This window comes from Mesocricetus auratus, unplaced genomic scaffold (assembly GCF_017639785.1).
Source record: "Mesocricetus auratus isolate SY011 unplaced genomic scaffold, BCM_Maur_2.0 Super-Scaffold_100011, whole genome shotgun sequence".
NCBI classification, from domain to species: Eukaryota; Metazoa; Chordata; class Mammalia; order Rodentia; family Cricetidae; genus Mesocricetus; species Mesocricetus auratus.
Genome location: NW_024429195.1, coordinates 27,069,883 through 27,094,705, shown reverse-complemented (window position 1 = coordinate 27,094,705; position 24,823 = coordinate 27,069,883). Strand labels below are relative to the sequence as shown.

General features: G+C 42.5%; 2 protein-coding genes across 3 annotated transcripts in view; one reads left to right on the top strand and one right to left on the bottom strand.

Annotated features, from left to right (window-relative positions):
• Window positions 1-23,634, bottom strand: part of Smim43 (small integral membrane protein 43) — a 37,493-nt gene extending 13,859 nt beyond the window's left edge. Inside the window, exons 1-3 of one of the 2 annotated variants that reach the window (XM_040754494.1) lie at window positions 22,818-23,634; window positions 21,996-22,116; window positions 16,076-17,051 (exon numbers count right to left, since the gene is read on the bottom strand). In XM_040754494.1, coding sequence (XP_040610428.1) covers window positions 22,856-23,047 — 192 coding nt within the window. In that variant the 5' untranslated portion in view covers window positions 23,048-23,634 and the 3' untranslated portion in view covers window positions 16,076-17,051; window positions 21,996-22,116; window positions 22,818-22,855. Of the gene's footprint in view, window positions 1-16,075; window positions 17,052-21,995; window positions 22,117-22,817 lie in introns of those variants that run through there. The other variant, XM_040754495.1, reaches the window with a different exon arrangement.
• LOC101842781 (28S ribosomal protein S35, mitochondrial-like) lies at window positions 15,018-15,860 on the top strand. The gene has a single exon (XM_040755208.1). The coding sequence runs from the start codon at window positions 15,018-15,020 to the stop codon at window positions 15,858-15,860; it is 843 nt and encodes a 280-aa protein (XP_040611142.1).
• Window positions 23,635-24,823: the final 1,189 nt, after the last annotated feature.

Genomic DNA, 24,823 nt, shown 5'->3' with positions numbered 1-24,823 from the left:
GATTCCATTGTATTTTTTCTGCCGAGTAGCACTCCATTGTGTAAATGTGCCACATTTTGTTTATCCATTCTTCAGTTGAGGGGCATCTAGGTTGCTTCCAGTTCTGGCTATTACAAAAAAATGCTGCTATGAACATAGTGGAACAGATGTTCTTGTTGCATGAATGTACATCTTCTGGGTATATGCCTAACAGTGGAATTGATGGATCTTGTGGTAGACTGATTCCCATTTTCCTGAGGAATCTCCATACTGATTTCCAACAGGCTGTATGAGTTGGCACTCCAACCAGCAGTGGAGGAGTGTTCCCCTTTTCCACATCCTCTCCAACATAAACTGTCTTTGATGCTTTTGATTTTAGTCATTCTGACAGGAGTAAGACGGTATCTCAGAGATGTTTTGATTTGCATTTCCCTGATGGTTAAGGATGTTGAGCACTTCCTTAAGTGTCTATCAGCCATTTTTTTACTCCTTTATTGAGAATTCTCTAGTTCTATACCCCACTTTTTAATTGAATCATTTGGTGTTTTGGAGACTTGCTTCTTGAGTTCTTTGTAAATTTTGAAGATCAGCCCTCTGTCAGATGTGGGGTTGGTGAAGATCTTTTCCCATTCTGTAGCTGCCTTTTTGTCTTGCTGACTGTGTCCTTTGCCTTGCAGAAGCTTCTAGGTTTCAGGAGGTCCCATTTATTAATTGTAGATCTTAGTGTCTGTGCTATTGGTGTGTTATGTTCAGAAAGCAGTCTCCTGTACCAATTCATTCAAGGGTACCTCCCATTTTCTCTTCTCAGAGTTTAAGTGTGGCTGGATTTATGTTGTGGTCTTTGATACATTTAGATTTAAGTTCTGTGCATGACGACACATGGATCTATTAGCAGTCTTCTACATGCCAGCATCCAGTTATGCCAGCACCATTTGTTAAAGACTATTTCTTTTTTCCATTGTATAATTTTTAGCTTCTTTGTCAAAAATCAGGTGTTTGTAGGTATGTGAGTTAATATCAGGGTTTCAATTCAGTTCCATTGATCTACCTGTCTATTTTTGTACCAATACCAAGCTGTTTTCAGGACTATGGCTCTATAATATAGTTTGAAGTCAAGGATGGTGATGCCTCTGATGTTCCTTTATTGTACAGGGTTGTTTTAGCTAACCTTTTGTTTTTCCATATAAAGTTGATTATTTTTCTTTCAAGGTTTGTGAAGAATTGTGCCAGTATTTTGATGGGGATTGCATTTAATCTTTGGATTGCTCTTGGCAAGATTGCCATTTTTACTATGTTGATCCTACCTATCCAAGAGCATGGGAGATCTTTCCATTTCCTGGTGTCTTCTTTAATTTCTTTCTTTAAAGACTCAAAGTTCTTGCTATGCAGGTCTTTCACTTGTTTGGTTAGTGTTACCCCCAAGATATTTTATGTTGTTTGTGGCTATTGCAAAGGGTGATGTTTCTCTGATTTCTTTCTCAGCACATTTATCATCTGTTTATCATAGGGTTACTGATTTTTTTTTTTTTTTTGCTAATCTTGTATCCTGCCACTTTGCTGAGGTGTTTATCAGCTGTAGGAGTTTCCTGGTAAAGTTTTTCTTGTCACTACGTAAACTATCATATCATCTGCAAATAGTGAAAGCTTGACTTCTTCCTTTCCAATTTGTATCCCCTTGATGTCCTTTTGTTGTCTTATTGCTCTAGCTAGAACTTCAAGTACAATATTGAAGAGATATGGATCCAGTGGACAGCCTTGTCTTGTTCCTGATTTTAGAGGAAGCACGCTGAGTTTCTCCCAATTTACTTTGATGTTGCTTGTTGGTTTACTATATATTGCTTTTATTATGTTTAGTGTGTTTCTGTTATCTCTGATCTCCCCAGGACCTTTATCATGAAGGGGTGTTGGATATTGTCAGAGGCTTTTTCAGCATCTAGTAAGAGGATCATGTGGTTTTTCTTTTTCAGTTTGTTTATATGGTGGATTACACTGACAGATTTTTGCATGTTGAACCATCCCTGCACCCATGGGATGAAGCCTACTTGATCATGTTGAATGATATCTTTGATGTGTTCTTGCATTCGATTTGCCAGTATTTTGTTGAGTACTTTTGCATCAATGTTCATGAGGAATATTGGTCTGTAGTTCTCTTTCTTAGCTGTGTCTTTGTGTGGCTTGGGTACCAAGGCAATTATAGCCCCATAAAAAGAGTTTGGCAATGACCCTTCTGCTTCTATTGTGTGGAACAATTTGAGGAGTATTGGTATTATCTGTTGTTTGAATTTCTGGTGTAATTCTGCACTGAAGCCATCTGGCCCTGGGCTTTTTTTGACTGGGAGTCTTTTGATGACTGCTTTTACTTCATTAGAGGTTTTAGGTCTACTTAAATTGCTTATCTGTTCTTGATTTAATTTTGGCAAGTGATATCTATCCAGAAAATTGTCCATTTCCTTTAATTTTTGAATTTTGTTAAGTACAAGTTTTCAAGTACGACCTGATGATTCTCTGGATTTCCTCAGTATCCATTATTATGTCTCCCTTTTCATTTTTGATTTTGTTAATTAGCATGATCTCTGCCTTTTGGTTAGTTTGGATAAAGGTTTGTCTATCTTGTTGATTTTCTCAAAGAACCAACTCTTTGTTACATAATTGTTTGTCTTATTTTCCTAGTTTCTACATTATTGATTTCATCCCTCAATTTGATTATTTCCTGGCGTCTACTCCTCCAGGGTGAGTTTGCTCCTTTTTGTTCTAGAGTTTTCAGTTGTACTATTAATTCTCTAGTGCGACTATTCTCTAGTACTATGAACTTTCCTCTTAGTAATGCTTTCAAAGTGTCCCATAAGTTTGAGTATGCTGTGTCTTCATTCTCATTGAATTTTAGGAAGTTTTTAATTGCATTCTTTATTTCTTTCTTGACCCAGGAATGGTGCAATTGTGTATTGTTCAATTTCCACGAGTTTGTAGGTTTTCTGCAATTTGTGTTGTTGTTGAATTCTAACTTTAAAGCATGGTGATCTGATAAGATACAGGAGGTTATTCCAATTTTTTTGTATCTGTTGAGGTTTGCTATCTTGCTGAGTATGTTCCATGTGACACTAAGAAGAAGGTATATTCTTTTGTGTTTGGATGGAATGTTCTATGGATATCTGTTAAACCCAATTGGGACATAACTTCTCTTAGTTCCTTTGTTTCTTTGTTAAGTTTCTGTCTGGTGGTCCTGTCTATTGGTGAGAGTAGGGTGTTGAAGTCTCCCGCTGTAAGTATGTGAGGTTTTATGTGTGATTTGAATTTTAGTAATGTTTCTTTTACAAACATTTTGGGGCAAAATGTTCAGAATTTAGTCTTCATCCTGATGCATTTTTCCTCTGATGAATATGAAATGACCTTCTTCATCTCTTTTGATTGATTTTGGTTCAAAGTCTAATTTGTTAGATATTAGGATAGCTACACCAGCTTGTGTCTTGGGTTTCCATTTGATTGGAAAATATTATCCCAACCCTTTACTCTGAGGTAATGTCTGTCTTTGTAGTTGAGGTGTGTTTATTGTATGCAGCAGAAGGATAGATTCTGTCTTCATATCCATTCTGTTAGCCTGTGTCTTTTATAGGCAAATTAAGACCATTAATAATGAGGGAAATTAGGAACCATTGAATGTTAATTCTTTTTTGTTTTGGATTTGTTTTTGGTGGTGGTAATATGTATGGATTTACCAGTTTTTCTTTTGGCTTTTGGTATAGTAGGATTATCTATTGCCTATGTTTTTCTGACTGTAGTTGACTTCCTTAGGTTGAAGTTTTCCTTCTAGTACCTTCTGTAGGGCTGGATTAGTGGTTATGTATTGTTTAAATCTGGTTTTGTCATGGAATATCTTGTTTTCTCCATATATAGGGATTGAAAGCTTTGCTGGATAAAGTAGTCTGGGCTGGCATCCATGGTCTCTTAGTGTTTGTAGAATATCTATCCAGGACCTCTGACTTTCAGAGTTTCCATGGAGAAGTCAGGTGTGATTCTGATAGGTTTACCTTTATATGTTACTTGGTCTTTTTCCTTTGTTGCTCTTAATATTCTTTCTTTATTCTGTATGTTTGGTGCTTTGATTATTATGTGGTGAGGGAACTTTTTGTGGTCTACTCTATTTGGTGTTCTGTAGGCTTCTTGTAGTTTCATTGGCATGTCTTTCTTTAGGTTGGGAAAGTTTTCTTCTATGATTTTGTTGAATATGTTTTCTGCCCCCCTTTGAGGTGGATTTCTTCACCTTCTATACCTATTATTCTTAGGTTTGACCTTTTCACAGTGTCCCACATTTCCTGGATATTTTGTGTTAGGGATTTGTTGGACTTAATATTTTCTTTGGTCAATGAATCTATTTCTTCTAGTGTATCATCAACATCTGAGATTCTTTCTTCCAACTCTTGTATTCTGTTGGTTATGCTTGCATCTGTAGTTCCTGATCATTTACCCAGCTTTTCTAATTCCAGCATTCCCTCAGACTGTGTATTTTGTTTTGTTTTTATGTCTCTATTTCAGCTTTAAACCCTTGCATTGTCTGAATTGTTTCTTGCAATTTCTTGTTTGTCTTTTACTCCATTTCTTGATTTTTTTTGTTTTTTTTCTTCCACTTCTTTAAAGGATTTTTTTTCATTTCCTCTTTAGGGTCTCTATCATCTTCATGAAGTTGTTTTTAAGGTCATATACTCTTATGTTTCATCTGCGTTGGGATGTTCCAGTCTTGTTGATGTAGAGTCCCTATACTCTGGTGACATCATATTGTTTTTTCTGTTGCTGAATATATTCTTATAGTGTCATCGTCTTCCCATCCCTTCTTCCAGTGGGTGCAGGTGGGGTCTCTTCTTCTCCTGGTGGGTACAGATCCAAGGTTCTCTTCCGGTGGGTGCAAGCAGGTCCAATACTCCGATGGGTCTCAGGATGAGTGCAGGTGGGTCTGAGACATTCCCTCTCCTAGTGGGTGGAGGTAGGACTAGCACTGCAATGACAGCAGACTCTGGATGGCTTGATCCACCTGGGGTGAGTTGACCTGCCCGCAGCCCCCATGCCCAGAGATCCCAAAGAGGGCAAGTGGAAGTCAGGCCTGAGACAGAGGCCCATGCTCACCTCTCCCTTAGGTGGGGACAGGACTAGCACAGAGATGTCAGCAGACTCTGGATTGCTTGGTTCGCTAGGGGTGAGTCAACCTGCCCACGGTACCCAGGCCAGAAGATCCCCCGTATTTTACTATTAATACCACATACCCAACTTTTTCCATGGGTACTGGGGACCCAAACTTAGGTCTTCAGGCTTACAGGGCAAATACTTTATTTTGAACCATCTCTCTGGATCCTCCTACTTCTCATGTTTATTTGAACCTCAGCATGGAGCAAATATAGTAATCTGGCTAAGGGTGTAAAATAATGGAATGTTTTTAATGGAGTTTGAGATTCAGAAAAAAGATATAAATATATATCTTTATACTTTTCAACAAAAAGAGTAAAAACTCATGCAGAAAGCCCTGTACCTCAAGAGTTCTGGGTACCCAGGTATTCAAAGTAAATGGGTCAGACAAGTGATGCCCTGGGCACTCAAGTCAGGCCAGGCTGGCTAGGCCTCACTCTAAAGCATGTCAATGGTTAGGCTAAAAGCACACATACAGTTCTACAGTGTGTTTTTCCTAAATTGTAATGCATTCATTTTTCAATTAGAAGATCAGGAAGACGTTTTTAAAACTTTAAAAATAACCAAGGAGCTGGGCGGTGGTGGCACATGCCTTTATTCCCAGCACTTGGGAGGCAAAAGTAGGCAGATCTCTGTGAGTTCAAAACCAGCCTTATCTACAATAGCTAGTTTCAGGACAGCCTTCAAAGCCACAGAGAAACCCTGCCTCGAACACCCCCAAAAAAATAACTGAGGAATTCTGTACCCCACGGTTATTCTTACTTGCTTATGACCAAATTGCATATGTGTTATATATAATTATATCCATGGTAGGCACAAAATTTTATGGCAGGACTTTTTAGCATAATATATATCAGAACAATGTTTTGTTGATACACAGATTTCATATCTTCCATTTTTTTTTTTTTTTTGGTTTTTTGAGACAGGGTTTCTCTGTGGCTTTGGAGGCTGTCCTGGAACTCGCTCTGTAGACCAGGCTGGCCTCGAACTCACAGAGATCCGCCTGCCTCTGCCTCCCAAGTGCTGGGATTCCATTTTTATGTTTATCATATTATTTTTTAATTCATAACTTTGGAGGTTTCCTCTTTTTAAAAAAATTAATTTATGTGTATGGGTGTTTTGCTTGTGTGTATTTCTGTGCACTATGTTGTGTGTGTTTGGTGCCCCAGGAGGCCAACAGAGGGCATCAAATTCCCTGCTGCTGGAGTTACTGATGGTTGTGAACCACCGTGTGGGTGCTGTGGATTGATCATGGGTCCTCTGGAAGAGCAGGCAGAGCTCTTAGCTGCTAAATGATCTCATCAGCCTGCTATGCTCCATCTTAAAGTAACTAACTACATGTTATCACATTGAGTAAATATTTGATATTTAATCATCCTTCAACCACCAGATTGAGTTTGTTATCAAATATTTACTGAATATTTTCATAGTGACTTTGTTTTTACAGTAACACAGATGTGTTGAAAACAATATTTAGCAATGGACTAAATATTTTCACAAAATCTTGGTGCAAATCTGACATCAAAATCTTACAGCAGCCAGGCGTTGGTGGCGCACGCCTTTAATCCCAGCACTCGGGAGGCAGAGGCAGGCGGATCTCTGTGAGTCGAGGCCAGCCTGGTCTACAGAGCGAGTTCCAGGACAGCCTCCAAAGCCACAGAGAAACCCTATCTCGAAAAACCAAAAAAAAAAAAATCTTACAGCAAATGAACTTTCTATGGGGTCTTTTAAGTTCCCTATCATTAGCAATAAAGAACAATCTGACTAGCTGAGGGCACGGACCAGATCACCTGACCAGCCTGCACGCACTGAACCATAGCATGTGAGCCAGCTGTGTCTGTTTGGCCTGCATGATATTTATGCTTTCTGAAGGACATTTGGAGTTAGAGAAAATACCATCAAACTAGTCAGAGCCCTCCTCTCTCCCCGTGGACATGTGTGTGCACATGTGTGCTCACATAACCTGCAAATACACAGTTCATAAACAGAAACACATGACACCCAGCACAACCACATAAAATTACCTACACTCATGAAACACAACCATATATACATTAACAAATAATACATATAAATGCGCACACACACACACACACACTTATGACTTCCTACAATGTACTTGACCTGCAGAGGTGTCTGAATTTGTGTTGCCTTTGTTAATCCAGTGTTGAGAAATGGAGAACCACTGAACTGACTCTGTGGTACATGCAAAACGAGTAAATTTAGGAGTTAATGCTACCCATAGCAAAAAACCGTTGACTATAAAAATTACCATATGCAGGGGCTAGAGAGATGGCTCAGAGGTTAAGAGCACTGCCTGCTCTTCCAGAGGACCTGAGTTCAATTCCCAGCAACCACATGGTGGCTCACAACCATCTGTAATGAGATCTGGTGCCCTCTTCAGGTGTCCAAGCATAGAACACTATATGCATACATAATAAAATTTAAAGAAAAAAATTATCATATGGACTCAGATATGTGCATATTTTGAATGTGCAAAAATCTTATTTTTATTTGTTCTGTTTCAAAAATTATGCCCTTTTCTTGAGATTGCCTGACCAGAAAAAAGGAAAAAAAAAAAGAATCTGGCGGAATAATGCATGATATTAGACCGAGGAAAACAATTTCAACCTTTTTTTTTTTTCTGTTAGGAGAGAATTTTATTTTAAAAGTGTCACCTTAAACTGCAAGGATGTCTGTTAAACATCACAATTAAACATGCCAAAGGAGAAGCCATGTCAGTTTCAACCTTTAAGTATTGACATCTGTGCTATATGACTCCAGAATAAAAATGAGAGCAATTCAAATAATGTACAAAGACAACCAAAGCTGAGATGATATATTCATAAGTTTGTATTGAAACATCAAAGAAAGAAACATTTTTAAAGAGAATCTCATCACATCGCCTAGTAGGCCATTCCGGCACTGTCTAGCCCTTTGGAATTCTACCTTTGTTTCCTGGGAAGATGCCAAGGGAATCTTCACCCTTGACTTAATGCTCTTTCAGAGACTTAGGGCACTAAGCTGCCTTCAGGTTGTCCTGTCCTCATTATGTTGCCTGTAACCTCTGGAACTAGTTTTAGGACATTACAATGTGAACCTGAACAACTTTTAGAAGCTTGTTGTGGTATTATAGACAATTCTGAAGTGTCTGTTAAAAATACCTACTATGCTATATATAAATTAACGCTGTGATAATCCAATATTTACATAAGTTCACATCTAATTAGCTTCCATACTGGTTATAGGTTCATGTTTTTCAAATATTAAATTAGCAATCATTCAGAAACTGCAATACATAATAATTTATAGAGAAATCAGCACATTGAATAATTCTGGCATTTGTTACCTGATAAACAAGAGGAGAGCAGGCTTTGTTGTTAGTATTCAGGCATCTGTACTGGCCTACCCTTGGGGTCCTGACAGGATACATCCTTACCTGCAGCAACTAAGAGCACCTCCTGTGCACATTCCCTACATTCCCTTTTAAAAGGTGGGCCTTTCTCTTTCTCTCTCTTCCTTTCTCTTTCTCTACTAAAACTCTTATCCCCAAGGACCAGCCTCTGCCCCCATCCCGTGCCCCCGCCCACCTCTCTGCCCCTTCGTTTTCCTCTTCCAATAAACCTCCTGTTTGAGCCCAGATGCATGGTGTGACTTCTCTTGGCAATGTTTTTTAGATTACAACATTTGTACAATACTACTTTATTTTACCGGAGGAAGCTTGCTGGTAGAGCACTTGCTTGGCTTGCTCAACACAAGCTCCCATCTTACTGACAAATATCCCAAAGGGAGGGCTGGTACCAAAGCCACCACAGCTGTGGGAACAAAGAAAGCAGAATGGACAATCGGACATGTCCAGCTTGTTTCTTTGTAAGGGAGGACGCTCCCGAAAGTGCTTCTGAGCAATCCCAAGCACGTTAATGAAACGGATCATTTGCCTCCCAATATCCAGAATGCCTTCTCTCCAACAACATCCCAGATGTTCTCTGGGCTTCAAGCCCTGCACACTCTCAGTCCAAGTGATCTACATGCAGCCCCATCTCCGTTATAATACTGCGCGAGGTGGGACCGTGGCAGATGCCATGGAGGGCGGGGGACACACGTGCGGGCAGGCAGAGCCTAAGTGGGAAGTTTTATTGGGGGAAAGGGAAGGAAGTGGAGAAAGGGAAGGGAGAGGGGGGGAGAGACAGCGGGAGAGAGAAAGAGAAGGAGGAGGGAGGGAGGGGGAAACAGGAAGAGGAGGGGGAGGAGGAAGAGGAGGAGGAGAAGGAGGAAGAGGAGGAGGAGATGATGGAGGAGGAGGGGGAGGAGGAAGAGGAGGAGGAGGAAGAGATAGGCAAAGTCCTGTCTGTCTCCTTCAGAGGAACAGTGGGAAAGAGAGAGCAGAAGTGGGTGGAGTTTTCCTCTTAAAGGGACAGGGTACATATGCCTGCCATGTGCAGGGGGTGCTGTACTGTGCCAGATTCCCAAGGGGCAGGGGCAGGTTTGCCTGGATTAAACAATCTCCTTCCCTCATCCTCAGGCCAAGTGATCTAGATGCAGACCCACTTCCATTCCTTCGCAGCCTTCTGTCTAAGACAGAATGCTGTCCGATCCAATCCTTAATACTGGAGTTGGAGCACAGAAATACACCAAGACTGTACCCACACATCGCAGCCCACAGACCAAGTGATTGGGGCAGGGCTTGCTGTGTCCAGTCAGAATGAAATTCCTTTTTTTTTTCCCCAGAATGTAAGTTCATCAAAAGTAAGGACTTGGAGCTGGGGAGACAGCTCAATAAAGTTCTCAATAAAAATTCAATTAACAAAGCCATGTAAACATGAGGACCAGGATTCTTCCCCAAAAGGAACTCATAAAAAGGCTTGGAACAGTGGTCTCAGTATTATCATAACCTCAGTGCTAGGAAGGTAGGAGTAGGTGAATCCTTGGGGCTCACTAACAGCCAGTCTAGGCTAATTAGTAAGGTTCATGTCAGTGAATGAGAGATGTCTCAAAAAGCAAGTTGGACAGCAACCAAGGAACAGTATCCCATGTCAACATTCAACTTCCACATGCATGTGTATCCATACAAGCACATACGTATTTGAACACGTGAGTGCTCTGTGTGTGTGTGTGTGTGTGTGTGTGGTGTCTTCACACACACACTTCATTTGCCTGTTTACACTGCCTCCCCAGCATTTTAAGCAGTGTCTGGAACAAAGCTTGATAAACATGACTGAGGGAGCTGCCAGGTGATCTGAGAGAAACACTGGAATGTGATGACCTTTGAATCTCTCTATGGTTTTTCTTTGAAGTCTAGAATCAGACCACATTCATTCTGTAAAACAGAATTGTGTTCCAATGAGCTGAACAGACTGGTTCTATGAACAGAAAGAGCTTGAAGGAAGCAGAAACAAAACAAACAAAACAAAAACAAAAAGGGCTTTGGCCGTTTCAAAATTACCCTGCTTGTGATGCAGAGACGGGATGGGAGATGGGAGAACATGAAAACAACTGATTAGCTAGCATCGGGGAATTTCACATTGTTTCTTTCATGCAAGGAGTAAGACACAAAGAGCATCTTTATTGTTCTGATTTAAATCGGTCTGTTAAGGAGACATGGCTGCTGTCTTGCCAAGTCAGAGGAGTGGCACGTTTCAGCTTGGTGGTGTGTAGCCTGAGTGAGTCTCTCCCTTCTCTTTGACTAAGACCCTGGGGCCTGTGCAGGACTTTCAATGATGCCTGTCCTCTGCCTTAGGCTCCCTAGTTAGAGGGTGAGGCTGCTTCTAGACCTTGACCTTGGGTAAAGGATGTCGTCTCTACCCTGAGTAAATTTCCTCATCAGCAGAACAGCATTAGTAGCAGTGACACCGGTGGGTGTGAACTTTTAAGAAGCAGCTACACTGGGATTAAAGGCAGCGCCACGAAGTCTGGCTCCTGATCTCATTTAGGACTCTGCCATAGCTAAATGTATTTCTGGGTCTTTCATCCAGCAGGTCAACACGTAGTCCTTTGCTTGCTGCATCCGTTTGAGTTCTCATTTGCAACCCAGCAGTAACAAGGAAGCAGCCCTCAGCCCGCAGTCATTGGCAGGATCGATAACCTAAGCCACAGAGAGCTTAAATATTTAATAGTTTCAAAACATGACCATCATTTCTGTTAAGTGAGAGAACTGTAAACAAAGCTGAGTGTGGCCGTGAATGCCTAAAATTCCAGCCCTGGGGAATTTCACCCTGGGAGGGCGTGTGGAGGCAGGGGAGCAGGTCCGTCCTGAATGCGTGGTAAGTTTGTGGTCAGCTTGGACTACATCAGGTGAGACAGACAGACAGATGACACACAGACAGACAGATTAATGGATAGCAATTTGAAGTACAAAGAGAGACAGATTTACTTTCAGATGACATACTTGATTTTGAAAATCCATGAGTCTTTTCAATAAAAGACACTGGAGTAAATGAGCATCCACAATCGAAACCAGAAAAAAAAAAGAAATATCTGGATTCATGTTTCATAATCTTCTTTGTCTTGTTTTTCCAGACTGGGTGTCTCTGTGTAGCTTCGGAGTTTGTCCTGGAACTTGTTCTGTAGACCAGGCTGGTCTCAAACTCACAGAGATCCACCTGCCTCTGCCTTCCAAGTGCTGAGATTAAAAGTGTGTGCTACCATCACCCAGCTCATATTTCATAATTTTCATAAAATTCCACTCAAAATGATTTACAGATCTAAGCAAAAAAAAATACAAATAAACACCTCTAAAGTTGCTGAAGAGAACATACAGATAACCTTGAATTTGACAGTGAGTCCAGGATGCAACTCCAAAATCATGATCTACAAAAGGAAAAACCTGATAAACTGATTCCATCAAAATGAGAAACTTCTTCAAAAGACACTGTAAAAAGAATAAAAAGACAAGTCTGGGGTGGTGAAGCAGAAATGCTCACAAATCAGTTTAAGAAAGGATATAATATAAAAAGAACTCAAATTTTTTATTAAATTTTTTCATTTGTTTTATTTTACATACCAACTAAAGTTTCCCCTCCCTCCTCTCCTCCTGATCCCTTCCCCCACCACCTATCTACCTTTCCCCCATCCCTTCCTTCTCCATTCTGAAAGGGACAGGCCACCCATAGGAATCAACAAAGCATGGCATATCAAGTTGAGCCAGGACTAAACTCCTCCCCCTGCATCAAGTCTTAACTCTTAAATTTTACAGTAAGAAAACAACCAGTCAAATTTAAAATAGACCAAAGGCCTAAAGATAAACCCGAGCAAGGAAGGTAAACAAATGTCAAATGAGCATGTGGGATGATGCTCAGCTTCATATGTTGCCAGGGAAACTGCAGACTGAAACAACGCCACACTTCTGCACACCTGACTGTGGTCAGACACAGGCTGCGCGGCAGATGCGACACCTGACCATCAACACCGGAAAGCTGGGGGCTGGCGAGATGGCTCACTGGTGAAAGGCACTTGCCACCAAATCTGATGGCCTGAGACCCATGTGGAGAGAACTGACTCCTACAAGTCATCCTTTGACCTCCACACATGCACCGTGGCATGGACCCCGCCCCTTTCCCTACTAAATAAATAAATAAATGAGTGTGAAAATATATACAGCAGTGGCAGTGGATGGTGGTGAAGACATTCCAACCACAGAGCAATTGGAACTCCTGTTGGAAAGGTTAGACAGCATTTTACAAAACTAAAGATCGACTTACCACACACTGTTACAGGCTTGCTCCATGATACTTACCCAAATAAGGCTAAAAGTTTTGTCTACACAGCAACTCCTACGGAAGAATTTACAGAAAGCTTACCCGTAGCTGCACAAACTTGAAAGCAAGCAAGATGTCCTTCAGTGGGTGAATGAACAAACTAGGATAGAAAGGTAAAGAGAAATGCACACTTGGTCCGTGGCAAGACTCAGAAGATGCTTGAATGCATATTGCTGGGGGGGGGGGATCTGAAAAAAGGCTGCATCTCCGGAAAACTGGAGACAGTGAACTGAGTAGTGCTTGCCTGGGGCTTCAGGAGAGGGGAAGAGAAAGAGAGATGGAGCACTGACTTTTAGGGCAGTGGAACTTCTTCCCGGTGCAGTAATGGCCCTACATGTCACATCAGCTTGTTAAAACAGCTGCAGTGACTCTTAACGGAAGCCAGGCAGACACCAATGTAGCTATACATACGTCAATCACAGGTTTATTTCAAAGGGCTACGTGGTGCTCTGTGTGAAGTAGGAGGCTTGCCATAAGCATACTGTCAGTATATGTTACACACTGAGACCATATCTAAACAAACAAACAAAACACCACCATCAACAAAGCCAGAATCCAGTAGCTAGGATGATGGAATTTAATGAGAATGGAGAAATATTTCATTTTATTGTGTTCCTACTTATAAATAAAATCCTCGGACAAACCCAGAGAAAGTATCATTAAAGGACCAATGACGAACTAAAGCATGCTACTACAAAGATATGGGCAACGGACAAAAGAAAATAAAAGAGAGAGAGAAATTACCAGTGCTCACACTAAACATGCAATGAATGCCTGTAACAGCAAAGCTTTCCTCTATACATCATGCTTCTGGAAGAAAAGATCCTCAAAAGGGAGAGTTGGCATGGGTAGACAGATGGATACACTGCCTCTGTTTGTGAAAACATAAAAATATAGCCCCTTCCTTGATACCCTTCAGTCCTCAGTCACTTTTGTGAATGTATAGTAAGGTAAGGCACTGGCTGTTATCTTTAACTGAACATGCCCAACTTCAAATGAAGATGACAGAGCAGTGTACATAGCATGGGCAGGGGAACCTCTCCTCATAGACTGGATAAACGCAGTTTGCACAATGCAGACACTTTCATCACTGAGCTGAGTTCAGAGCTTGGAAGCTGCTTGCCCCCACCTGTACTGATCGTAAAGAGAGGACTTCTTTCTTGTCTTCCATGACCAACAGGACAGTGAGGCACCCTTCTTGACCAAGAAACAACCATAGATCAGGACTTAGATTTAAATGAAGGAAGCCTAGTCTCCACTGGACTTTTCTTGATTCTGTCTATTTCAATTCAAAATATTCAAGCGTCCTAGAGTGTTCTCCCAGCCTTTGACTAGGAGCTTGTATTGATGATTCCAGTTATGATACTTATAGTGAGCAACAAGACTTACTATGGGACTAAGACACTGGCATTTAGAGAGAGGGCCCCATGGAACAGAAAAGACCAGTAAGAGAACCACTCTAAGTCCTCATTGGATGCTGATGATGGCAACACAGTGATTCAGTGGGGAGAGTAAAGTTTGTTCAATAAATGAAGGAGGGAGGAGAGAAAGAATGGGGGGAGAAAGGAAGGAGGAATAGAGATGGGAAATTTTTGAGGAAAACTGGTTTATTTATATGAAAAGGGAAAATCATTCTTTATCACATACCATATGCAAAGCTCAATTCAAGAAAACTTAGTGTAAGTTAAAACTATACTTCCAAGCCAGGTGTGGTGGTGCATGCATACCTTTGATCTCAGCACTCTGGAGGCAGAGACAAGGAGACCTCTGTGAGTTCAAGGCCAGCCAGACCACAAAGCAAGTTCCAGGACAGCCAGGGCTACACAGAGGAACCCTGTCTCAAAAAACTAAAAACAAACAAACAAACAAAACTATACATCTAGCATAGAGGAAAACAGCGGAATATTTTTGGTAACCTGGGTGGGAGCAGGGTCGGCAAATGTCTTCTAAAGAGGACATAGAAAGCAGTTAACAAAAAGTGAATAAGTTAAAAATACACCTTTAAATATATATGTATATGTATGTATATATATGTATATATATATTTTTTTTTTTGACCGGTCCTGTCCCTTCCGGTGGCGAGTCTCCGTTCTGGCTCGCCTTCCTGCAGCCATGGCGATCCTGTGCTGGGGCCACGGGGGTGCGGGCCCGAGAAAGGCTCTATCTCCTAGGACAGAGAAGATGGATGTTGACCTAGACTGGCCCAGTGTTTACCCTGTTGCGGCGCCATTTAAACCCTCTGCTGCTCCAATGCCTGTTCTAATGGGGTATCCAGTAAAGAAGGGCGTGCCCATGGCAAAGGAGGGGAACCGAAAGCTTTTAAAGATCCCGAATTTTCTGCATTTGACTCCTCTGGGGATTAAAAGGCACCGTGAAGCTCTAGACGATTTCTGCCCTGAGTGGACGGCTGCACGAGACTGTGATGAGGAATGTGAGAAGCATTTTCCAACTGAGATTGACGCCGCTGATTCTGCGTCATCAGGACCATCTATTCGAAACCCCAAAGCACGAGTGGTAACATTAAGGGTTAAACTTTCAAGTTTGAATTTAGACAGCCATGGAAAGAAGAAACGCATTAAACTTGCAGGAGAGCGGTTCCGCAAGACCGCTGATGTCCTCACTGTCACCAGAGACAGATGCCCTGTGAAGAGGCACAACTATGACTATGTGCTGTATCTCCTCACAGTCCTGTACCACGAGGCGTGGAAAACTGAAGAATGGGGAGAAAATGGGACTGAGGAAGACATGGAGGAGTGTGTGTGGGAAAATAGCTCCTCGGAGAAAAATGTTCTCCAGACCCTGCTGCAGAGGAGAGCTGCCGACAGCAGTGTGGCACCGAGCAGGGAGGTTGAAGACTACCAGAAGTGTGTAGTTCGAGTCAAGAATGAGGGCGAGAACGAGGAGATCCTCACTCAGTACAAAGAATCTGTGAAGAGTCTGTTAAATCTGGAGTGAAGTCTAAAAAGTGCCTGTTTTTATCAGTTTTATGATGTATTTGGTCACTGATTTGATATAAATGGAAAATATTCAGGAAAAAATATTTTTGACCATATCCATAGATTGACCACAGGTAGGAGAAAATATCTGCAAAGCATGTGTCTGTTAAGGGAACATGTCTGGGACACTCTAACAATTCCTACAACTCCACACAACAGCCCAAACAGCCAAGGTGGAGACAGCATACTTTACTCAAACTTCAAACATAACAGAAGAACCATTTAATGGTTTTGAAAGGTAACATTCATTGGCATAGAAACTTGTCCATTAAAAGGGAAATCATATAAAAATCAACATCTCTTTCTATTTATTAACCATATCCTAATTAGTACAACAAAGTTTGGATAATAACAAGTTACTAAAAATACACACACACACACACAAAAACGAGCTACATGTAATTATTACTTTTTATATCACAACCTTAAAAATATAAACCATTAGATACTTTGAAAAACATACACAAAATAATCATTTGGCATTTACAGTATTAAAAAGTGAACTAAAATGGAATAAACTGCACTAGACAGAATGACCTCTGTCGGGAACATAAACTGGGGTCAAGGGATGTCATGGCCCAGCACTGCCATTTTTTCCATGATCATTTGTCACCAAAACCTATCCCATTTGGTATAAGAAGACATGCAACAGATAGATGGTAGCATTTCAATTTAGTTCCAACATACTAATCTTCTTTTTCCTCAAGGGGACAAACTTAATGTAAGAAGAGCAGTGAGGCCCATGGGATGTGGGGCACATGGCTAGCTGCCACCTCCCCTTCTGATTCCCAAACACAGGCAAGGGAGAATGGTATGAACAGCACATACAAAAGCCACCATCCCCATGTGGCTGCCTCAGGTGAGACTAAATAAAACTGAAGCGCTGCTAGCCCTGTTTCAGTGTTTACTAGACACATGTGACTAGTGGTTGCCGTGTTGGGCGCCACAGATATAGAACAGCTCCACATCACAGAAAGTTCTTTTGCACAGCTCTGGGTGTGGGAAGTGTTTCTTCTCCCTCTGCCTGGCCAGTACGTAGGCTGTGAGTAGAAACAGCTCGAGAGGCGATCTCCCAGGATGTTCCTGGGCTGAAGGAAGAGAGGTAGCGTTTCTGAGCACAGTGCCTTCCTCGGCGTATGCAAGGGATGGCCTTATGGGAATCAAAGACAAAAACGTGGTTACCACCAAAATTTAATTAACAGGAAAATGGTGGAGGGGACCAAAAAGGAGCAAAAGAAAACAACCTACATTGATTCCCACGCCAAAGCTCCATGAAGAGAGCATGAAGACCCACACCTCCCCCCACACACACACACATAGAGTCACAAATGTGAAGGCTTCCAGGATACTCGATTAGAAAATTCTGGCGCAGGGAAGTCAGCTGCCCAGAGAGGAAACCAGACCTGACAAGCTTTTCCTGAGAACTAAGGAGACCTCTCTCTGCTCAGCCATATCACCTGGAAGTGTGTCCTCACACCCCCCACAAGGTGGGAGGGATGGAACCACAAGCTTCAGCTTTCTTTTTTTTTTTAATCATTTTTTATTTTAATTTTAAATAGCTTGTTTTACATGTCAATCCCAGTTCCCTCTCCCTCCCCTCCTCCCGCACTCCCCTTCCCCCCCCCATTGCCAAATCCTTCCCCATAGGGGATATCTAGAGTCTGTCATTTTACTCTTGGTAGGGTCCAGGCGCTCCCCTAAGAGTCCAGGCTGAGAGAGCATCTCTCTTTGTGCTATAGGCACACGAAGACAGTTTGTATACCAGGGATAGATGCTGATCCTCAGCTCAGGGCCCCATAGGTTGCCCAGGCCTTCTCACTGACACTCACATTTGGGGGGTCCAGATCAGTCCCATGCTGGCCTCCCACTGTCGGTCTGGGGTCCAAGAGCTCTCCCCTGTTCAGATCAGCTGTCTCTGCTGGTTTTGCCAGCCCATTCTTTGCCAATTTACTCATCACTCCTCTCTCTCTGTCACTGGGTTCCTTGGGTTCAGTTCAGTGATTAATTGTGTGTTTGCCTCTGCTTCCATCAGTCACAGGATGAAGGCTCCCGGATGGTTATAGACATCAAGTTCATTATCAGGGATGGGCATTCGAGGTGGTCCCTCCACTATTGCTTAGCTTGCCAATTGGTGTTATCCCTTTAGATCACTCGAGGTCACTCTGGTGCCTGATCTGTCTTCGAACAAGCTTCAGCTTTCTTAACACTGTATTTCTGCACAGCTGTGCTTTGTAGCCAGGGCATAGACATCTGGTTGTCCACCCCGGTCCACCCACATTGCTCTTATCTAAAGAGCTCAGGTTTTGGTTAAAGACAACAACATAGCATTAAAGAACCCTACAGAGAACAGTGGTCAGTGACATAGTTCTAGCCAATGGGAGTCTCTTTAGAAAGTCGTGGATCCAGACTGGCGTGCTCTGTTTTTCCTTCCAGCTTCCTTCTCCTTGTGGGGAGCCATGGAGACCATATCAGAACCTGGAAAAATCCTCATTGCCTCATGTAAAGTGTGAGTTACATGATCAATCACAAGACCCCTAATTTATTCAAGCCCCTGTTTAGTAACTTCTTACTTCATTGAAAAAACAATCCCTCTTGATTCTCAACTGAGAATATGATTTCTTCCTATAGTAAAACAATGTTGACTAAAGATCCCAGACCTGTGTAATAAATTCAAGTAACTTAGGAGCGTTAACACCAGCAAAGCAAAGGTTGAGTGTAGAGATCATTCACTTGGACCCATCCGGTTATTCTGAATCTGTGAGATAGGCCAAGAAGGGCCGAGGTGAGCTGGGTCCTTAAACAAAGAATCTGCTGTTGCAAAACACAGGAAGGATTTTTTTTTAGCTTGATCCAAGAGGAGGTTTTTTCCTCAGCTTGTTACTTTCTGATTTCTTTCCAACTTTCTGATTTCTTTCCAAACATGGCAGCAGTGGTCATTTCCCAGCTTCCTAAGGGCCAATTGTTTACTATTCACTAGACTAGCGTTTAATGTGAGTCCTTATTCATTCATGTAAACAGAGTAGCAGCAGGATATTTGAAGAATTTGTGTTGTGTAACTGATTCAAGCAAAAAACAAAACAATCTAAAGCCCAGTACATCAACCACTTAACTTGCCCTTCTGTGTAATACAGATACCTGACCAATTCCAGTGACCTTAGAGTTTTCATTGCAGATTTAGCTTAAATAAGCACAAATACCACAAGCTAGCTGCAAAAGTTATTTTCAAAGTACAGAACTCTGCATTAGTATAACTAGAATTCTAAAAGTCTCTAAATCATGACTTAGAAAGAAAAAAACCATTTCCCACTATCCTTAAATGGCTTAACCATTCACAATGCTCAAAATTCTCTTCGTTTATAATTGAATTCTAGTGCACTTAGTCTGAAGCTAGGCGGAACTGGGAACGTAGAATGTCACATTAAAAATAGGGTGTTGCGTGCTGCTGGTATACCTTGTTCCAAGTTCCCACCTCTGCAATGAACCAAAAACAAATCCTGTCTTCCCCAGAAGCCCGTGCACAGGGCGAGCTCTGGGCAGATGCCCCATGCTGCAGGACTGCACCAGATGGCATCAGGCCCACAGTCACACCTGTGCCCTGCAACTGAAGTACGGGCATGGGGAACCTACTTTATCAGACATTTTAGATTTTGCAAATGGGAGTGTGACATCATTCTCATTCAACTTAGAATGATTTCCTCTAGTCAAAGCTGTAGACTCATTGTGATTACAAGTTTGGAAATGAGCAAACAACCAAGATTGTCCTAATAAGATATAAAGTTATTTTAAACAGCTAAAATTTAGATCTAAGTATTAAACAGCAACATTTGAAATAAAATACTAATAATGCATTTCATCACTATGACTCATAATGAAAGAAATTTGCCTTCTAAGCTTTGTGAAGTATTCTTGTTGAAAATGAAACAATAATTTATAAATTATAATAAATATGATAAAATAATAAATAAATTATAATAAAATGAGCTGCTTTTTAAATGTTCCTAACTTACCAAATGCTTTTTACTAATTCATATTTACCTCATTTTTCAAAATATGATTGGCCAGGCGTGGTGGTACATCCTCATCAGGAGGATGAACCAGGCAGCTGGTATGTTCCAGGGCAGCCTAGACTCTGTAGTGAGACATGTCTTATTCATACATGTATTAGAATTCAAGGCTATTAGGACCAGGTCAATGAATTTAGTAATCCAGACATGCGGGAGTTTTGTGGATGTCAGCACATTAGAGCTAGTTCAAATGTAGTTTTTTGAATCAATCACAGTGGCACACTCCTGCAATACCAGAATTGGGAGGCAGAATGACAAATTCAAGGTCAATCTGGCCCCCAAAGCAAGTTCAGGCTAGCTCAGACTACATAGTAAGTCCAGGCTAGTTCAGGCTATGTAGCAAGACTCTGACTCCAGAAAACAAATGAACAAAAAGTATCTCTACTGTGAGGGATCAACTTTGTGCTGGGTCTTGGAAATGGTGATTGGATAAAAGAATTAGAAAAGGCGATTCTACAGATGTCGAATTTTCCAAGGCAGAATTACTAACTAGAGAGCAGGGCAGAAGATGCCACCAACACTCTCTGAGGGCAGACGTGAGGAATCATTTTTTTCTTTCTGTTTTTTTTAAAATTTATTATGCATACAGTGTTCTGCCTGCATGTATGCTTGCAGGGCAGGAGAGGGTGGTTGTGAACCACCTGGTGGTTGCTAGGAATTAAACTCAAGGCCTCTGGAAGAGCAGCCAGTGCCTTTGATCCCATCTCTCCAGACCAATGTGAGGAATCTTAATTCCTGTGTTTTAGAACTACTTTCCAGTAGATGTCAGAAGAATAAATACCCTGGGCAGGCTACATAAACTAGAACGTGGTAATTAACAAATTAACTTAGTTAGTGCGGTGGTAATAGCATGGCCACTCCTTTCTTAGCAACTTGTATATAAAACTGCAGAGAGACCAGCTCAGTACTGAGATGCCTGAGTTTTCTGTTCTCTCTAATCAATGAAGAGGTGACTTACACTCCTGGACCCCGGGATCCCAGGATTGCCAGGAGAATGAAAATATTACAAAATCAAGAAGCCAAGCTGGTGGCTAAAACAATTTATATTCTGGTTATTTACAAAGTATGAAATGATTATTTTCTGTCCTTATAAACAACCGTATTGTTCATTAGTTGCTCCCACGTCCATTGTCCATGTTTATATTAACTGTGCAACCTGGTAGCAAAACATCTCTGCATAGACATCAGCTAATTAGAAAACTATTGTTCAAATCACAAAGCAGATTCACGGCTGCTAAGTTTGGGATTAAGACTGGAAATGGAAATCAAGCCTCACTATAGCTCTGATGAAGATGTGATAGGAGACAAGAATTTACTCAGGAAATAAGAGCTAAAATAAACCACTGTCTTCTTTTAAGGCCAGCTTTATTGTGACAAAACGACATCAAATATGTAGGAATCAACTTTTGTCTCCAGCCAATCACCTACCTAGACAGGTCTGGTTTGGCTTTTGCTTAAATTATCAACCGTTCCCTTCTGTGAAGTTTCTGCATCATCAGGATCAGGCTAGACAAAATAAGATGTTGTGGGTTTTAACTCTGTGTGTGTGTGTGTGTGAGAGAGAGAGAGAGAGAGAGAGAGAGAGAGAGAGAGAGAGAGAGAGAGTGTGTGTGTGTGTGTGTGTGTGTGAGTGTGTGTGTGTGAATGTGTGTGAGAGTGTGTGAGTATGAGTGTGTGTGTGTGTGTAAAATTAGTGTTTCCATAGCATAGCCTGTCCCATCCTAAAAAGATTAACCCCAAACCTTCCCTATTGATGACAAATCACATTTGCATCTCTGTACTATTTTCAAAAGGTGGGGTGCCTATTAGATTTGCAAATGCTCCTGGCTTCTGTTTCTAATTCCCATAAGCCTCAGTCTCTTCTTTGACTTTTGCAAAGTCAAAGATTTGGCTTCTTGGTTCTGGAGGAAGCTCTCCAGTTCAGAGCAGAAAACTTCAACTTCGGGTGCCTGTTTCTTACACCCCAACCCTTCTCTTTGATAGGCCCTGGATCTTGAGACACTAGACCGGAGGGAGAGGCCCCAACATACCTTTCTCAGGGAGATTTTCACTGCCCACTGTCCAGCTTTGCGGGGTTCCCCGGTTGTGATTGGAGTTTGGTCCTGGGTGCCACCAGTCATGGGCACCAGCCTGGGTCCAAATGACATAGATCTAGGAAAAGGGATAGATATGGGGGATGAAATGATGTCTCAAACTACATTGTCTGACCTTGTTTAGGATGCACAGGGGAGTTTTCCTCTGACGCTCAGCCTTTTCCAAGAGGTCTGATACATTAACCACAAACAGGCCTCTCCCTTCACACCAGCTCTTTCTTCTAACCCTACACTACGCAAAGTGGCCCCTTTTGACTGCCGTCCGGGCCGTAACCAAAGGTCATTTTCCAACGAATCATCCTCATATTCATCCTCTGCTGTCCCCGGGTCTAAACCCACATTTGACACCCCACCAGGCTAGACTAGGAGTAGCAATCAAAAGTAGGAGGAAATCTCCCACCCCCAACAGGTCACTGAATCATCTCCCCTGGGCACCACCATTGAAACTCCTCTCAAAGCAAAGCTCACTCTCTTCAGTGGAATTTGGATAATTTTGTTGAAATGGCTGAGCTGAGTTGGCTGAATAATAGTATTTCCCACCCTTAGATACAAATGCAGTTGGTCTGCGAGAAAGAGTTCGCAGGTGTGCATACCATTCTCGCCCCCAAACTGACGTCTCTCCCGGGATCAGGCTTGCTCTAGGACTCTGCTCCGGGGCCAGATTCCTGTCCCCGCGGTCCCCTGCCCTACAGCGGGTCCGGAGACCGGGGAGGAGCACAGTATGTTCCCTGCCGCCGCTCCCGCTCCCGAGGGGTGTACCTGGATCCCCGCGGAGCTGAGACCAGCTGAGCCCTGGGTCACACCGCTTGCTCGTTATTGAAACCCCACGGCTCCCGGTGCAGTGACAGTCGCCCGGGTTGCAGCGTCCCGGCCGTGTTGGCCACCGAGTTCTTCAGCTGCTTGATGACCACGAAGAGCAGAAGGAACAGGAGGAAGAGCAGGAAGAAGAAGAGCGCCAGGTAGAGCAGCAGATTCAGCTCCCACTCCATGCTGGGCGCCGCCCGGGCGGTGCGCGCTGCTTCGCCTGGAAAGGCTCTGCGCGCTCGCCCCCGGGTCCCCAGCTCCGCTGCCGTCCGCCTGGCCTCCGCTACTCCCCAGAAGCACCGGAACTCTTGGACCAGATCTGCGAGCGCCGCGGTTCTTCTTCTGCGTGGAGATAAGAGCGAACTTCAGCGGGTGGAGACAGGAGAAACCTCCCAGTGTCCCCGAGTGTCTGCAGCTGGCTTCCTGCAGGTGTTCTTAAGACTCCCATTGGGGAGAGCAGGTGGAACCCCTGTCCCCTCCCTTCATAATGAATGTCCTTCTTAATGTGTACCACTTGCACCTTTCCAAAAGAGACACAGAAGAATTAAAAGTGGCTAAAAATGCCATCGGAAGGTTGGAGGATGATGCTCCTTGTTGTTAGGTGAACATTGTTCCACTTCAAGCTGCCTCGTCCCTTGTAATTGCACAGGCCATGTAAGACAGAGTGCGGGTTTTTTGTTGTTGTTGTTGTTGTTGTTGTTTGTGTTTTCTCCTCTGTATTATAGGTTTCTACAGAAGCACTAACAATAAAATGCATTTCAAATGTCGTGTTTTACATAAGCTTTCTGCTGTTGGCTTGAAATTCAATTTCTTTTGATGAAAAGAGAACCAAAAAGTCTTCGAGGTGCTTTGTGAGGGCCCCCTCCCCAACAGCTCCGTATTTGGAAGAACCGGTACCTCAGATGGTGAAGCTCTGAGAGAAATGAAGTTTGTTTGCTATTGAGTGTGCCCTGGAGCTTGGGTCCTGGTCAGCTGGGTCCGTTGTTTTGGTTTGCTTGTTTGTTTTTGTTTTTTGTTTTGTTTTGGTTTGGTTTTGGTTTTTTTTTGTTTGTTTGTTTGCTTATTTTTTTAAGACAGGGTTTCACTTTGGCTTTGGAGGCTATCCTGGAACTAGCTCTTGTAGACAAGGCTGGCCTCGAACTCACAGAGATCCAACTGCCTCTGCCTCCCGAGTGCTGGGATTAAAGGCATGTGCCACCACTGCCCGGCAGGTCCATTGGTTTTAGGCCTGTGAAAAATGGAAGTGCCATGCAAGAGCCCCAGGACAGGCTGCTCCATTCAGACAGCCAAGGAAAAGCAGAAATGAAAGGGTCCAGGGACAACACACATTCCTCACAGCCACACCCCGTGGATAGTGCTTCTAACCCAAGCTTCACTTCCTGAGAGCTCATTCTGGCCTGAATTTATCAATGGATTCATTCATCCATAGATGAAGTTTGTATCCTCATGATCCAGCTACTTCTTAGTTGCCACTACCATTTAGGGACCACTCCTTCAGCACATGAAACTTTTGAAGGACACTTTACACCCAAATCATAATATTGTGTAACTAGGTACTCCAAAACTCAGTGACTAAAAACAGTAAGAACGTTGGGGACTTCTCCAGTTATCTGTGGGTCAAGAATTTGAGAGTACTCTTAGTCAGGTGTGGTGGCACACACCTATAATCTCAACACTTGGGGTCTGAGGCAGGAGGATCTAAAGCAAGTTTTAGATCAATTTGACCTACATGGTGAATTTCCCCTTCAAGTCTGGCTGTCATCAAAGTTTGTCCAGATCCCCAGGATCCAGGGACAGGAACTTCTAGGAGGCCTTCAAATCTGTCTGTTACCAAAGTTTGTACAAGCCATCTCCTGGGCTTCTGGCTTTGTTTCATTCTTTATTTGTAAAGATAGGAGAGTTGCCAAGACTGAGACAGGAGGATGAACCCTGACAAGCATATCCCAGATTATATGATGGGT